This window comes from Grammomys surdaster, unplaced genomic scaffold, assembly GCF_004785775.1.
Source record: "Grammomys surdaster isolate TR1022 unplaced genomic scaffold, NIH_TR_1.0 514, whole genome shotgun sequence".
NCBI lineage: Eukaryota > Metazoa > Chordata > Mammalia > Rodentia > Muridae > Grammomys > Grammomys surdaster.
In genome coordinates, this window is record NW_021604933.1 from 1,374,848 (window position 1) to 1,392,481 (window position 17,634).

General features: G+C 46.2%; 1 protein-coding gene across 1 annotated transcript in view; it reads right to left on the reverse strand.

Annotated features, from left to right (window-relative positions):
• Window positions 1-17,634, reverse strand: part of Plxna4 (plexin A4) — a gene marked incomplete at its 5' end in the record, with an annotated part of 162,376 nt that overhangs the window by 52,097 nt on the left and 92,645 nt on the right. Inside the window, 5 exons of the mRNA XM_028781690.1 lie at window positions 741-877; window positions 4,578-4,695; window positions 9,259-9,410; window positions 13,428-13,618; window positions 13,986-14,082. Coding sequence (XP_028637523.1) covers window positions 741-877; window positions 4,578-4,695; window positions 9,259-9,410; window positions 13,428-13,618; window positions 13,986-14,082 — 695 coding nt within the window. The remainder of the gene's footprint in view (window positions 1-740; window positions 878-4,577; window positions 4,696-9,258; window positions 9,411-13,427; window positions 13,619-13,985; window positions 14,083-17,634) is intronic.

Consider the following 17,634-nt stretch of genomic DNA (forward strand, 5'->3'; position numbering starts at 1 on the left):
ACCTGTCTTATAGCTCTTAAGTCTGCAACTGTGCTTGTTGCACTGGACTCTCCCTCTCCCTCTGCCTTCTCATGAGTCTCAGCTCTTCTGTAGTTGCTTTGAGCAAAGTCATCCTCACCGCTCCCAAAAGAATCCAAGTATTGGCTCCTTGGCTATCAGTAATGCAAGGTGCAGGCTGGTCTGACTTTGAATCTGCCATAGTTCTTGTAGGAACACCTATCTCTGGGGACTTTGGCTCAGATTGGTTACATTTCCCAACCCATTCCTTGGATGGGCTCCCTGTGGCTCTACTCCAGGCTTCCGCTTCTGGCTAGGTAAAGTGGGATGAAGAGCCCAGCTGGGCAGAAGGCCTCTTGCCCTTGTTGGCTCATCCTTGGCCTTCTGGGACAACCTGCTCAGGGCAGATAGGGAGGTCCTAGGCAGCTCCCAGCAAGAGAGGTTCTGGACTTGAAGGGACTTCTGGTTCTAAGCTGGATGCCCAGTGGTACCCCACTCTCTGCAAAGAGTAATAGGGTACCAGACTGAACTGTGGGCAGGAACATAACACCTCCCCCACCTCCCAGGGAATGCAGGGATTGTAGCCACTGTCTTCCACTAAAGGAAGGAAGAATACCAGCTTTTACAGGGACTCACAAAAGTCAGCCTGGGTGAGGGGCAGTTCCTATCCAACCCTGTAAGACCCCACATTTCCCTCCCAGGGGCTTTACCTGTCTGGCCCCTCTCCTGGGCCCATGGGTTACCTGTGGAAGAGGCAGGGCTGGCTTCCAAACATCACCACCACATTGCTGCCTGCATTCAAGTTGGTGCCTGTGATGGTGACCTGCGTACCCCCAGACATGGGTCCTCGGTTGGGCTTCAGATCTGCGAGGGTCAGAGTCTGTGTAGAGAAGAAGAGGACAGAGGCATGCTGGGACAGGCCTTAGGCAGTGCCTCTTGGCCAACTGAGGAGCTGCCATCTAGAATTCACTCATGAGGCCTCTGCAAGGCATTTTATATTCTTGTGTGACAAGAGCTTTCATCTCTACACAAATAATAGTAGTCACAATAGCTTTTGTGTAATGATTTTTTTTCAGTGATAGGTTGTATCTATAGTGAGACACATGTGTATCTATAATTACCCAGTCAATGATTTTTTTTTAAAAAAAAAAATGACTATCATTATCTATTTCGTAGGTTAGGTTCAGAAAGTTCACTAAGTTCTCCAAGGTCATAATAGCTAAAAAGTACTATAACTGAGACCTGACCCCAGAGCTCTGATCCCCAGCTACTTCTCCGATAAATAGCCTCCTGTTGCCTGAAAAGGGGACCTGCCATGCCCAATGGTCTCTCCAGAGAACCCAAAGGCCTTTCCAGAACACCCCCAAGGGGCCAGAGCATGGGATTTGTGAGGACTATGCCCAGGGAAGCTTCCAAGGCCTGTCAAGCCCCTTGCCTAGACCGGAGGTGAGGATCAGGCTGAGGTGGGGGCGGGGAATAGAGCCCTAGATTGCCAGGGATTTGGAGTTGCAGTTTGTTCTTTCATTAGCATTTTAATGGAAAAACTTTCCCTGGTCCCAGGTGAGAAGCCTGTATCTGCATTTAAATGAAGACTTCTCTTTCCTTTCCCCAGCCACATCCCACTAAAAGAACTCTGTACTGAAACTGAACCCACTGAGTTCACAGGGCCGTGGTTACTCTCCTGCAGGGAGTCTCCATTGGGGACCACCAAACCCAACCATCTGCCACGTATCCAGATCCCAGACTGGGGAAACTGGTGGCATTCACCTGGAGACACTCGCTGGCCTTGGCTCTAATGTTCCTCTGCTAGGTTTGAAATCTTTGCTTTGTGGCTTGAACACCCAAGGTCAAGGAACTTTTGGTATCACGGTGTGTGACTGGGGGCAAGATATTCAACTTCTCTGGCCACACAATTGGGAACTGGGCTCCCAAATGGTTGTCTCCAGGGCCCATGACAGTTTTCTTGTTCATTAAACTACAATAATCAGCTATTTCTAAAAGGTGGCTTTTCCCCACTGCTGTCCCCAGAGAGAAAACACTGGGTCTGTCAGCTGGTGCCCTGTGCCCTAGGCTATGGGGAGCTCCAGCATCAAATGCTGGGAAGGATGGCAGCTTGCTATCAGGTTCACTGCCGTGGTGTTAATGCAGGGACTGGCTGCAAGGGGTCTGCTCCGGGTGGGAGAGGGTGTTATGGAAACATGTTTTAGACTTGTGAGAAACTATTAATTATTCAAGTCATGATTCATAAATATTTCACAGTGGGTTTGCACGGGAAATCAAAGTCTGAATTATTTGCCAGCTTTTCACTTGGCGCCGTGAAGGAACAGACTAGAAGGGAGAGGGAGAAGGCACATTCCCAGCATGGAGACCTCCTGGGACAGAGATGGTGATGGGCCACAAGTGTTGATCTGGGCCTTTTGTAGCTTTGACATTTGGGGAACTAACCCACACATCAGAGCCTGGTTTGATTTGTGGAGAGAAACTGAGGGAGACCCAAGTATGTCCCTGAAGCAGGAGAGTTGGGCAGAGAGCCTGCGAGAGTCTTGAATGAAAGATCGCAAAATTAGTAGGGGAGAAAAACCCATTAGCAAAGAGGAGGGCTGAAAACACAGACAACTGGTGTGTGTGTGTGTGTGTGTGTGTGTGTGTGTGTGTATAACCTGAGCTGTGGAGCCACCAGTATGCTTACAGAGGCAACAGTATCTGTAGGTGACCCATAGGTCATTATAATACCAAAGCCCTGCCCCTCATCTGTGGACATTTGACCCCCTGAGATACAGGAAACTGGGTGGAGAATTCATGGTAACAGAGCAGGTGTGAGAAAGCCCAAACCCAAACGATCCCCCAAAGCCTGTGAAATGAGACATACAAGCCCCACAGTGGGCTGTGGGCTAAGCTTGTAAACTTCCTCTCTGTTCCAGACTGCTTCTGCCCTTGGAAGTGTATCATTTTCTAATAAACGGTCCCTGCTTCTGGAGCTATTCACATCTGTCCAACTCTTGGTTCCAGGACACAAGAATCTGGAAGTCCCTGTGGATGCTTGCTAGCATCCCCTAGCCTTGGCACCAGGAAGATCTCAGCAGCCCTCAGACCTCTAGAAGTCCCCAAAGGAGCTTGAGGAAACCTATGCCAAGACTCCTCAGGAGAGGACTTTCTAAGTGGTACTTATAAAGTGACCTCTCCCACAAACCATCTAGCTGAGGGGAAGGCAATGAGGGCTCAAGGCCACTCAGAAACATGACTAGAAACTGGGTCTGTCTTTCCCCTTGACCCTACGTTACTCTCGAGGACTACTGCTTTTCATCCTCTCTGGGAAACACCTAGCCTACAAGATTTTACCCCTGAGTAAATATGGGGTAGGGAAAGGTGCTGGGATCCCCTACATTCTTCCTCTCTGAATATTTACCCCAGAGGATTGTGGCATTAGGCCATTTCCTTAGAAGGACCCTTCAACTACGAAAGTGACATAGTGCTTTCTTCATTCCCTGAGGCCTCTCTCCTCCTACTTTCCTCCTCTTCCGATCTCTTTTCCCTCCTCACTCCTGTCTTTTGGGATGAGTCCACAGGGTCAGTTTTATGCTAAGGGAAGTACCTGCCAGGCAAGCACCACATGGAAGCCAGAGTCCAAACTGGACACACCCTGCCTTTCCATTGCTTCTTTGGAACTTTCTCTAAATACCTTGATTCAAGCACAATTTGCTCCATGGTGGACACAATACCTGGGTTTTCTTGAGTGAGGAACCCCTGGCAAGCTGTGAAAAGGAGGTTGTCAGTAGAAGAGAAGGAAGAAGAACCAGGCAAAGGAGGGAGGGGTTCTAATGTCAGCCATGTGGGCTCTTTAGAAGCTCTACAATGGAAAGTGGAAGGAACAAGGCCAGATTTTTCCCTCTTCCCCCAGCTGCGAGTTGGGCAGTTTTGCAACTCTCGAAGATCCTATTGGTGAGATTATGGGAAGGATCCTGGTGAGTGGTGGGATGGGAGGTGGTGGCAAGGTGTGAATAGGAGAAATGAAAGGGACCTAAAGGTGCAGTTAGGTACAGGGCAGGTGAGAAGGGGCTAAGAAGGTCATGAGGGTAGTGGGTAGACAAGAAAAGATGACAGGCTGCTCGTGATAGGGTGAAGATAAGTGGGAACAGTGGTGGAGAGCCAGGGCAGACTGTGGAGTAAGGGTGGCTAACACAGAAATGGCACCACATGAGATGGAGACTGTATGATCTCCACCATACTATGACAGAGATACAAGAACCATTTCCACATACAAATGAAGAAACTGAGGCACAGAAAAGCTATTCAGTTTGTCTGAGTTCTCCCAATTGGCTGAGTTTAGGCAAAGTTCCCAGAAGTTATCCTGCCCCTTGGTCACATAGACCAAGGGCCAAAACAGCTTTTCTGCAGCCATACAAGGAGGCAAAAAGGCTGAATCTAGGTCTTTGAGACATCAAGGCTATACTCAGACTCTGTTCACATGGGGCTCCCATGAATGTAGGTGGTGGGGTGGAGGCTGTGCTCTGCTCTGCAATGACAGCTGTATGGTCTGTGGTGGCCTGTACCCATCAAGGCCTTTGGTATCCAGGACTCACCATGAAGTAATAGAGCTGCGAGGAACGGGCCATGAACTCAGGCCGACACACAGCCACACAGATCTCCACAAAGCCTGCGTGCTGGCTAGGCTTGGCCTCTCCCATCTCACACACGATCCTATAGGAAGAAAGGAGATACCTCATGAGCCATAGGACTTCCAGCCATGGCTTAGACCCACAGCAGGGCCCAGAGACGGAAGCTGGCCTGTGTGAGTTCAACAAGTGAGCACATACGTGATGCTATACAAGTTTATCTATTTGTATATGTAAATATATTTTTTTAAAGAGAAGTGTAAAACATAGCGTACACAACTGTTCTAAATACCAGCTTGTTCTTAACAACTTCCTCTGGTGCTTCCATGTAGCCTCAACATACATAACCCCGCTTTCATCTTCCTAGCAGCCTTGTAATATTACATACATGTTTAAACCACCATGTATGTAGTAATTATCCTATTGATGGGCATGTAACTATTCTGATTTTTGTCCTGCTTCAAAAAACCCCAGCCAAATGTGCCAACATACACATACCTGAGTATCATGTTTATTAGAATAGACTTCTCAGGAGGGAATACACTGGAGTAAATGGTTTGTCCACATAAGGCCTAATAATGTTCCCCAAAAGCTGTACCAGTTTGTACTTGTTTCAATGGTCCGTTGTTTTTGACTTCTCTACTAAAGCCCTCACTTTATTATGCTGACCAATTGTCCTTCTGTGAAACCTTAACTAGGCGTAGTCATTCTTATTTGTTGTAAATGTTCCAGATATTTTCCTCCTGACTCTCAACTTCTTACCTGTTTTTTTAAAGCTTGGTTTTCAGTATGTTTCAGTATTTATTTATTTATTTATTTATTTATTTATTTATTTATTTATTGTGCTGGAGCCTTGTACATGTCACACAAGTCCCTGTCACTGAGCCATATCCCCAGCATTGTTGCTTCTGTGTTATGTTTCTCAAAAAGAACTGCTGGAAAATGTCTTATAATGTGTGTGTGTGTGTGTGTGTATGTGTGTGTGTGTGTGTACGTGTTTGTGTGTGAATGTGTGTGTGCGTGTGTATATAGACAAACTGCATAGTAAAATAAAAAATAAATATCTAGTGTGGTGGGGAAAGAAAGGACTAGCTTTTCTTATGTGAAATTAATAAGAAGCTGTACTCTGCCTGGTCTCCTGTGTGTGAGTATGATGCCTTGACTGTGTGTCTGTCTGCTGTCTGTATTCGTCTGAAGTGGTAGGTGAACTATAAAGCCATAACTGGCAAGCTTCCAGCTTTACAATGGTATGAAAGTGGTGTGTTAGTCTGTAGACTCTAGTCTACAATCTTTAAGTTTTGTCTAGAATCTTGTACTTTGAATTTTGACCTTTTCTTGAGCTAGTCACATGTTCTATGATACTCTCTGTGAGTCTGGCCAGTGGCAGAAAGCTTCAGGTCCCTGTGAACTAGGGACTACAGGAAGAAATATCATTGGTATCTGGTTAGGAATATACAACATATTTTTATCTCATGCTGTTTTTAACTTATGAAAGGTTTATCAAGACACAATGCCAAGGGCTGAGAATGCAGCTCAGTAGTAGAACTGCCTAGCATGTACACAGCCCTGGATTCAGTCTACACCATGTCCAAAAGAGATGTAATATTGAAGACCATATATACAGTAACCTTTTGAACTGCTGAATTCTCCATTTTTATCATTGCTTCTGAATTTTTTTCATTATAAGTAAAGCTGAGATAAACATTCTTAAGTGTGACTTTTTGCACTGTCTGATTGTTTAGGGAATATTCTAGAAGCATTGACTAATAACTGTGGAGCATATTGGCTAGACCAATGGTTCTCAACCTGTGAGTCACAACCCTTTGGGATTCAAGCAATCATTTTCCAGGGGTCTCCTAAGACTATCAGAAAACAGATATTTACAACATGATTCATAACAGTAGCAAAATTACAATATGAAGTAGCAACAAAAATAATTTAATGGTTGGGGTTTACAACATGAGGAACTATATGAAAGGGTCACAGGAAGATTGAGAACCACTGAGCTAGACTAAAGTCTGTGGGGGATGGAGTGTGATCCTGGAAATTGAACAAGGGGTCAAGGGTCCTATCACTGAATTATATCTCCAGCTTTCCTTTTTCTGTTCTTCCTCTTTCTTGATTTTGGGACAGTCTCACTAAGCTGCCTAATTACAGACCTGTAATTAAAGTACCATTTAAATCCTTTCTTTTTTTCCCTGTTTTTCTTTTTGATACTTTTGGGAGAGGGAGTGGGGGAGAAAGGGAGAGAGCATGTGTGTGATACACACATGTGAGCCTGTGGGTAGATATGCCTGTGCACACAAGGCCAGAGCAGGGTGGTGGGAGTCTCACTCTGTTACTCTCACCTTACTGTCTGAACTAGAAGCTTACCCCTTCAGCTAGGTGAGCTCCTGGGAGTTCTCCATCTCTTATCCCAGGGTGCCACTGAGGCAGTAGGGAGCTTCCAGCTAAGACTTTAAATCCATGTGTCCAAATATCTTCTTAAAAGTTTGTCCCAATTTTCCTCCCACCATAAGTAAACAAGCCAATTGCATTTGGCGCTTACTTTTATTTTTGTTTTTGTTTGTGTTGAGATAGCATCTCATGTCCTCCAGGCTAGAGTCAAACTCACCAGGCTGTTGAGGATGACCTTGACCTCCTGACCTTCCTGTCTGTGCCAAGCTAGCCCTGGGATTGCACCTGGTTGGTACCATACTGGGAAATGAATTTAGGGTTTCTTGCAAGCTAGGTGAGCACTCTACTCAGTGAGCTCAATCTTTGGCCTCTTGAGCATTAACTGTAAAAAGGTGTGCTCTGTTGCTTTCATTTGCATTTCATCACCCTCATGAGTTTTGGGTTCTTTGTGCATCTCGTGAGTTATACATTCATGCTCTTTGCTCATTTTGTGATAACTGTCTTTTATTTATAAAGCCTCTTTATCTATTAAGAAGAAGGTATCTATTAACTTCGATGGGTGTAATTGTATCCTCTGCTTTCGTTCACTTTTATTTTTCTTACACTGATTTTTTTGCTGTATACATTTTTAAGTTGAATGTACTCAAAACCTCTAATCTTTCCTTTATGATTTATTTTTCTGCTCATGCTTGAAACATTTTCCCCTTCACGAAATCAAATGAATTCACACCTGCGCTTTCTTCTAATCTTTCCATTTCATTTTTGCGCCCCCCCTCCCCAACTCTTTAATCTACCTGAAATTTATTTGGGTGTTTAATGTGAACTAAGGGTCTGACATTAATTTTTTTTTCCTGGTATTAACCAGCACAATTTACTGAAGGATCTCGCCTTTCCTTGTTGATTTGAACTGTCACCTTCATCACACACTAAACTCTTACATGTCAGGATTCTTGCCCTGAGCATCCTATCTCACTCCATGGATCTAACTGATATTGTAACCCTTTAATCATCTGGCTTTATGATAACAATGTTGATGCCTGGTATGTTAAGCTTTCCCCACACCATGCTGTATCGGCATCTGTTGGCTTTGCTTTGATTTCAGAAAATTGTAGGAGCCATGGATAGATGATCAGGTCACTGAGTGATGGTAGCTGAGAGGGATAGTTCCAAGTCAGAGTGAAACCTTTAGCATCCCACCTGCTACCAGTGCCATGGAGATTTCCTGATGGCTGTCAGGAGTACTGGCCCATGCAGCACCTATGTGGTTCTGTACGATTCAGTTGAGCAGGCCACAACGGTAGAGCACTGCCAGACCTGAGAAGGCCATGCCAGCAGCCCCCATCTAACCCTCACAGGATGGATGATAGGCGACAGTGTGGTGAGGAAGGCTAGAATACAGCTTCCACTGTGATGCCAAGCATTGTATGGTTGTGTTTCCTGGGCCGGAAAGTAGTATTTACTCATTTACCAGATGTGGCTTACCACATCTCCCCCACTAGGTGGGTTAGGGGTCAAGGTCGTCTGTTGAATGACCAGGGAACACACAGGCCTGGGAATAAGTACAGGATTTCATTTTCAGCCTCCACAGAGGACAGCCCAGGGCTTGCTTCCATGGGAAAGCTCATGGAGAGTTAGAGACAATAGAGAGAATTGAATTCACACTCCCTGGCAGACTTTAATTTTGCTCTTTCCCACCTCTCCGAACCCCACGAGGCCAGCAGCCATGTTCCCCTTCTCCCTGTTACTCCCACCCTTGTCTACAGCTCCCTAGTACAGCATCTCGGTAATTTCAAAAGGCAGAGAGCTGAGGGTGACCCCCATAGATACCCTAAAATGTAGTCTGGATTCCACTCCCCACCACTTGGCTCTGAGTTTGACATTAACCCCAATGGCAGTCCCCAATCTGCAAAAGCCAAATCTGAAACACTCGAGCCTTGATATGGCACCATCGATGAAAAATTCTATACCAGGAAACTTTATTTGAGGGCAATTACTATATAGAATCACCTTCAGGCTATGTGTATAAGATATATATGAGACACAAATATGTTAGATTTAGGGCCCATCCCTAGGATATCTTTATGTGTATGAAAACACTCTATGTATGAAAAACACTCTATGTATGAAAAAAATATCCCCACTCCAAAATACTTCAGGTCCCAAGTATTGTGATAAGGGGCATCTGAAGCCTGTGGGCCATTTCTTCCCTCCCGCTGGGGTTGCCTCCATCTCCCAGGTAGCTCTCACTTACTGTTCTGCTGGGATGTAGCCATCCACCAAGGGGCTGCATTCCACACCAGCCACCTTGACATGTGAAGCAATGTCACGGAATTCCAGGCCTAAGTTCTCCCCTCGAATGGTGACCTTGGTGCCCCCTTCCCGAGGGCCTGTCACTGGGATAATCTGCAGGGAGAAGAGGTGATCTGTCAGGCCCCATGAAGCATCGCCACCTACTTGCTGAAGAGATCGGAGTGGGCATGGCTCTTTCGCTTCCGTGTGAATTCCTCCAGCAGGTCCAGAAAGTGTGTGGCTAGCAGTGGGTGTTATCCTTGGGTAAAAAGTCTGTGTTTCTCTTAGAACCATGATCAAAACCCCTGGTCTATCATCCCATCTCATAGGAGAAGAGACTGTGACTGCAGTGTTACTAAATACTCCAGAGAAAATCAGAAGAGACTTCTGGCATAAAATATAACCCTCTTGCCTACCCAGAATCACCTGTATCAAGGACCATCCCACCAAGTTTCAAGATGAAATGTCCAGTCTCCATGTTATTCCTTTTCACTGAAATCCCAAGGCATCTTCTCACACTTCCTTCTTGACAATCACTATTCAGATTGAGTTCCTCATCCTTCCTTGCGGCCCTTCCTCCTCTCTTGAATTTCAGCATCCAAAAGCAAGCATCTTTCCAGAATCCCCTGCATGCCTTATCAATGACAGTAGGCTATTGCAGCCAAGCCAACCTACTGATCTTTCTTCAGAACATTTGGTATACCATTTACCTTCCTTGTTCCCTTGGCTTCAGTTTTAATTTAGACTTTACCCTGGTATGCAGGTCAAAGCAACTGTCCTTCCCTCCGGAGATGTCCCCATGGATGTTAACACTCACAATTAGAATGTAGGGATTAGGCAACCAGGACTTGGCCTGCTTTGTGGTAAGGACTGTGGACAATGAAAGTCCACATTGTTACTTCCCACAGGAAAGCCTTCTTTTGTCTCTGGTTTTCAGAGCACCTACAACCTGTACTGAGGTCCTCGTAGGAGATTCTGAATGCCAGGAGTCTCTAGTTCTTTCCAGAATGTCCCACCACCCCATTCTGCAAGAGGGATATGAGGCAGTCCTGCAAAGCTGGTAAAATTGGAGAACTAAAGGCATTGGACCTGGCTATCCCTAGTGCAGGTTTTCTGGAGTGGTGGGGGAGTGCTGTTTACTTACTGAAGACTAGCAACTTTTTTCCTCTTATGTATCCCTTTGTGAATGTACATGCTCGTAAGTAAGCATTTATGTGCTATGTGAGCTTACATGAGAATATTCCCATTACAGAGGAAAACAGCCTTATTGGAGAAACGAGCTCATTTCTGTTCACATTAGGTGGGAAGATGTGTGGAAGGCAAGGAGAGGGTGCTTAGGTACTCCCCCAATGCTTGTCCAGATGGTGGGTCCCCAGTGGATCCTGAGCACCTGGCAGGGGTGCCTGCACAGAGTTCCAGCCCTAGCTTGTCATCCTATAAGAGGGATTTTATCTTTGAACCAGTCCAAGGTCCCCTGGAAGGCTGATGCCAGGTTGGAGGCAGTTAGTAGCCCCCACCATGGTGCAATTTGTTTAATTTGTCACCTCTTTGTTGTGATTTTCTTGGATTCAGGCCAAGAAGGAAGCAAATCCAGCTGATAGGTTTCAATACACTGAGTCACTGTGTTCCACAGCCCCAGGGAGGGCTTAGCTGTTAACAGCATGAGAGTAGTGGTCCCACAGAGAAAGCACAAGATTGTGAATGGACTGGGGAGGAGAGATAGGGGTGTGGGAAAGTAGGCTGAAGGGCATTTCCTACCCCCAATCCAGTCTTCCAGCCTGGAAGTTACCACAGACAACAGTGAAGTGGGGTCCTGGAATAACTCCCAGTTTTGATATCAGCATCACCAGGAAGGCTGAGGATGGAAGGTTTCAGACAAGGGATGCACTTTGAAGGCCACCCTCAGGTGACCAAAGAGGGGAGGGGTCACTCATAAAAGCCAACAATGGTTTTGCCCAGACTCCTTCCAGTGACACAGTTTTCAAGAGGAGTATATGTCCTGTCACCGTGGTGAAGGAGAACATGAATTCAAGACTCAGGAGATTTGGGAAGCAACACTGTTTTCTTCCTACTCTGGTTATTGTAAGGCCACAGCTCTGATAATAGTCTCTACCTGGGAAAGGAAGATAATAACCCTGACCTTCACAGCTGTGAAGGGTTTAATTATGTTCACCCCAACCCTCTCCTCCAATACGTAGGCAGAAGATCTAATAATGCCCATCCCCTCCAATTCATAGGTGGAAGTTCTAACTAGTCTCATGACTTAGTTATTTTTCTTGCTATGGCCAAATACCTGAGAGAAGCAACTTAAGGAGAAAAAAAGATTCATTTTAGTTCATGGTAAGGGGGGTTAGATCAATCACAGTGGGGAAGGCATTGCACAGGGCTTGGCCCCTGGTGGCAAGGACATGTGGAAGCTGCTTGCTGAATGGCATTATCCATGAAGCAGAGAATACAGAAGGAAGTTGGGGTCCAACCCCCAATGCTTACCCTCCATGTCTCCCAGCCTAGTTCTACCTCCTAAAAGTTCTACAATCTCCTAAAACATAACCACTACCCAGAGACCAAGTGTAAGAGTACCTACATACAAGTCTGTGTATTTCATATTCAAACTACAATATCCCAGTAATTCTAGGTAGAGGTAAGTCTTTACAGAGATCATCAAGCATAAAGGAGGTCATTAGGATGTCCCAGTGTGATCACAGTGTTATAATTGGGTCTTATGGAGACATGTATAGAGGAAAACATGAAATGGGGGCAGCTGATGCCTAACCAGTTCCTTCACAGCCTTCAGAAGAAACCAATCCTGCTAACACCTTGATTTCGGACTTCTGCCTACAGCATAGTGAAAGTTTAAGATACATGGTTTGTGATGCTTGGTTATAAAACCTCTGTAGCCCAATATAACAGGGCTTCTGTGCTGACTAACCAGGGGATATGATGGGAATAGACACACTCTAAAGCATTACACATACACATAATCCAGAGTCATGGTCATCATTGCTCAATATGAGCCGGGTACATTAGCAAAACTGAACGAAGCTGGGTGTCAGTGCATACTCCTGATTTATAGATGCAGATACAGCTGCTTTTCCCATCTGCATCCTCCATGGATAAGAGGTATTGAGTACCTACTGTGTGCTAAGCACTGCTTCTGTATATACACACATGATGGATCTCATATATATATGAGATGGATCCTTATGTTGGAGAATATTAGAATATTTATATATTAACTATTTAGTAGAGGAGCAAATATCTCCAGCCTGGTGGAAAATACCGTAGGCAGACTCACTGTCAGAAGTATGGAATGGGAACAGGAGACAGAAAGTTGTCTATATAAATCCCAGGGGCAGCACCTCCCTTGTCTAGATACTCTTGGTAGTGATTTTAACCAGAATGGTGATGAGCAAGAAGGAGGTGGGGGGAGGCTGATGAGCTTCCCAAGAGTGCTACAAAGGAAGCACCATGCCTTCAAGCCAATCCCTGGAACTCCCTGTGACCCAGCAGACTCCTGCACAGGTGAGACATGCCAGCAGAGCCCTGCACAGACTCTCCTTTGGCTCCACTACATGTGTGCGTTGTTCTGCCCTGCTCCTCTCTGCTCTCCAGTTCTATTCATGAATTGCATTCAAATATACTTCTACAGCTTAGGTCTTATTGGGGCAAGTACTGACATCTCTCTGTTGTGGCTTCCTGTTGCTGCCCAGAGCTGGGCTCTGTCCCTTGGACCAAGTGCAGCCATATGATGATATTGAAATGCTGTTGGCCAGCTTCTAGTGATGCTACTGCTGATGAAGTTTCATAGTTTTGTCACTGAGATGTCTGGTAAGGAGGAAGAAAGATGGAGGAAGGAAGGGAGGAATAAGACTCTAACCCGGTATTGGGACCCCTTTGTATTTCCAAACTTCCTGGGTGAGGGAAAGGTCTCTGAACCAAGCATAAGCTTCCAGAGGAAGCTGTGGAGGAGACTGAGGCTATGGTTGGCTAGTCAGAGCATCTAGGCCTACCTGATGACCACAGGGAGTGACTAACAGCATAACTCGGCACTATCTTGAGAGGCCTGGGCCCTGACAAGATATAGAATAGCTCTGCAGGCTGAAGTGGGCTACTGGTGGGACAGTGGCTTACCTCTGTGATCCGAGGGTTGGTGCACTTGCTGTTGGCACCCGACAGTTCCAGCCACCGGCTCTCATGGGCAGGGCAGTGCTGGCGCAGTGTACACTGGCCTGGGCTCTGACACCAGCCACACTCAAAATCTGGGTCAGCCTTGAGACACAGCCCACAGCTCTCCCGCATGGCTCCACACTTGTAGAGGTAAACTTTGGAAGACAAGGACAAGGGGTGTTTTTGGATGGGGAGGGGCTGAGAGTGGCCACAGGGAAACTGTGAATCTCCATTTGGTCTCAGCCATCCTTCCCAGCAAGCTCCAGCCACTCTTTCTCACTCCTGCGAGCCACCATAGGACAGAGCCCAGGACCAAGAAGTGACAGGCAAAAGTGGATGGAAATGAGGGATGTCAGTGAAGGAAAGACTCAAAGCCCAAGGGAGACTGACAGCTGCTGGGAGGTAGAGACATGACGACAGAGATGACATCTTCCCAGGAATGCAGCCCAGGGACTCTCCTCCCCTCCCTTATCTTGCCCCCACCCGTCCTTGCCTTCTCTACCAGCCCTGGCCTCTTCACACCTTTATTTTGAGCTGGGTTGTCAATGTTGAAGTGTCCGTTCCACACGACTGTCAACTCCACTGGCAGGTTGTTGATCTCCATCCCTTCATAGGAATACTGCAGCCAGACAGTGGGGGGAAGGGAAGAGAAGAGAAAAACTCGTTACAGAGATCTCTATGGAGACCTGAGTGCTTAGCCAAGAGCACACAGGGTTAAGGGCTAGCCAAAACTGTGTATGTGTGTATATTCTTGACCATACATACACATGTACATGGTCAGATGGAGGGGCAGAGACGATAATGCAGAAAGTGGGGCTGGGCCTCTATAGAATACCTCGCTGGTAACACATCTGTGCAGCAATCTACCTGTGCAACAGTATATCTGCACAGCAACTGCTCTGTGTAACAATGGGGACCGGTTCAAGAAACAGACCTCAACAGTCAAGGCAGAGACTCGTAACTGGTCAACATGCTGGAGATAAATGATGGTGAGCCCAAATGGAACATGTCTATCAACTTCTGTGTCCAGGGGAACCCCACCAAGGCCAGGGAACCCCATTAAGGCCAGGGAACCCAACTAGGGCCAGGGAACATAAGAAGATCTAGAAAGAATGTAAGAGCCAAGGATGGGAGAGCACTGTGAAATGCTGTTTTCTGGATAAGATGTGGCTACCACACTAGTGAACTCATAGCAGCTGTGGCTACCTACACAAGACATGCACAGTCTATCTGTAGTATGGATGGATGAGAAACTCATAAGGCCTCACCAACTGAGGAGCAATTGGCAGTTAAAGGCTTGTAGCAGGGAGGTTGTTCTTTGGGTATGGCTGCTGGTAAGTTGCCCATACTCTAGCAGATAGCTCTATATTCATGTATATATAGGTAGCAGTAAAAGAACTTATTAGGTTATTTAGAAAAAAAAAGAAAAATAGGAAGAAGAGGAGGAGGAGGAGGAGGGGGAAATGAATCTGGGAAATGTGTGTGTGTGTGTGTGTGTGTGTGTGTAGTCCTGGGAGTGGTGGTATGATCATATTTTATTATATATATATACATATACATGTACATGTACATGTACATATACATATACATATACATATGAACTTCTCAAAGGGGAAACACAGAAACAGATTAGATAAACTGCTAATTCCATGAGTCTCAAGGAGGGGATTGCAGGTGGGAATTTAGTCCAGGAAAGAGGCCTGTTTTGTCTTGACTGCCCAGGGAACTCTGGTTGAAGTGAATAATTCCACCGTCAGGTTGCAACTCTACAGGGAACTAACTCTTAATATCAGAAAACATTCAGTGTAGGTCATCTCTTTTCCAGGGATCTGGAATGAGAGACCACTGAGCACAGGCAGAGGAGGTGAGTAGCAATGAATAAGAATAAAGGGGTGATGCTCAAAGGGGGAAGAATGGCTAAGGACAAGAAAGAAGTTGATCCCATAGAAGCTTTAGGGAAGGGAAGGAAATCCTGTGCTCCTACCCTGTCCCAGCTGCCACCAGGACAAGCCTAGGAATCTGAGAAAGATTTCAAATGTTCTCACAAGCCCAGCTTCCCACCATACTGTTACCCCGTTACCCTGAAATGATGGAGGAGAATATCCTTGCATCAGACTTATCATTCATATCTACTGATTGCTCTCCTCAGAACATACTGCTCTGAACAAGGGTGGGTCCTGAGTAAATGGGGCTAGATGATGGAAAGAGGATGATGACTTGGGGATCCTGGGTGCAGTAAGAAGGCTCCATGTGTGGCAGCCCCTGCTCTCCTTCCAACTACAGTTACTGGTCAGTGAAGAGAGAGGCATAGGCAGAGGGAACTTAGCTTTCCTTGGGCAGCACTGCTAACCACTGCCTGATGCTTTTCTTACTATGCCAGCAGACTTCCCTGTCACATTGAGTAGGACACAGGAATGGAATTATGGCATGTTTTCTGTATAGGACAGGCTGAGAACTGGCATTTTGTTGAAAAGAGTCATCCACTGGGCTTGGTTAGAGTTTAGACTGGCAAATCTAATTGGTCCCTTTAACCTAGAGCTGAAGTTTGGAGGGCCTGGACTGGTGTGTGTGTGTGTGTGTGTGTGTGTGTGTGTGTGTGTGTGTGTTAGAGAGATGGTAAAATCTGTCCCTTCTCTAAGCTAGCTACAGCACTTTCAGTGAGCCAAAGATAATAGACATTGCTGGCCTGGTGAGAATCTCCAGGGCTGGAGTCCAGACCTTTATCACTGGGCTGGGCAAGAATAGATATGCTGATTGTAGAAGTTTCTAAAGTCCAGGGAATTAGCCCCATGTTTCCCAGTTACAGAATAAATCACCTGTGAGTGTGTTGGAGTTTTCTACACAACATAAAAGGCAGCATGTGTGGTCAAGCTTTTTCAGATTCTATCCTAGCATTCAAAAGTCTTAACTCCCTCCTTCCTAGCAGCCTTGCCAGAAAGATTTGGCATTTCCCTCAACAGAATGGGCGGATAAGGAGAGGATCCCAGCACACTTGGATAAGTCAGAGTGCAAGGACTCTCAGACCCAACCAGCTGCATAGAAGAAGCAGAAACCAGCAGAGCTGCCTGGAAGGTTTAGACCAACCTCATGCAACTGGAAAAGACACGCTCCAACCTGGTGAGCTGACTGCAGGCTGTGCAGTGTGCTCCAGGTTCCCAGCTTTTGGAGAAGTCACGTGTGCTGGAGTAGGCTTAGTGATGCAGCTGTCTTTGAGTCATTTCTGTCCCTGTGAGTAATTCCTCACACATTCTCCTGTAAGTAACCCCAATAAAACTCATTGGTTCTCTAAGTTGGACATTGGTCTGTCATGGGCTCCCTATTTGGAGTGAGGAGACATGTATGTTATATCTCCCCAGAAAAAAAAGTTTTGTCTTACAACACTGGGTCACCCCAAGTTATGTCACTCTAGCCATGTGGAATAGACTAAGGACTTCTCATTAGAATGAGGAGTGAGGTGAAAATCCCAGGGCCCTACCCCAAAGTGGATAATTCCACTGTCTGGAGATGGAGCATTTTGAAAGAGTTTCCCACCCCGTGGTTCTGGTGTTGACCAATAAAATAATAAACCTCCAGAAGTATGGAGTCAGGGGGCTTTCCAGAGGACAGAGGAGAAGGAAATCTCCCTTTTATGAGAAGGAAATCTCCCTTTTATGAGAGAAAGCAGTGGGGTACTTGCTGACCCCCCTCCCAGGCTCCTCTTCCCCATTCCATCCCTTCTGCTTCCTTGCAGGCCTATCATGTCCAGCATGGTGAGATGATTAAGGCTCCCCATTGGAGGCCCTGGGTAGAGTCATCTGGTCTACCCAAGACGAGAAATCTGGCAGCACTCGACACCTACAGACTTGAAATTTCGAAGGTTGCTAGGGTGACTAAGTCAGGCTTGAAGCCTCTGTCTGTCCCTCAAGCCGACTCTAGCCAGGACCTAATGTGGGAACAGTAGGTGCTGAATGGAGTTAGCCAGATATCAGTGAAGTCTTCAGGCCCCTCTCAGGATGGCTCTGAAATGATCCAGGAAGGAATGTACAAGAAATTCTTAATAAGGAATTATTATGAGATTGTCTGTGTTTATATGTTAATATGTAAGCATATGTATGTCTCACATACACATACATACATCGAGAGGGGGGAGGGAGAGGAGAGGAGAGGAGAGGAGAGGAGAGGAGAGGAGAGG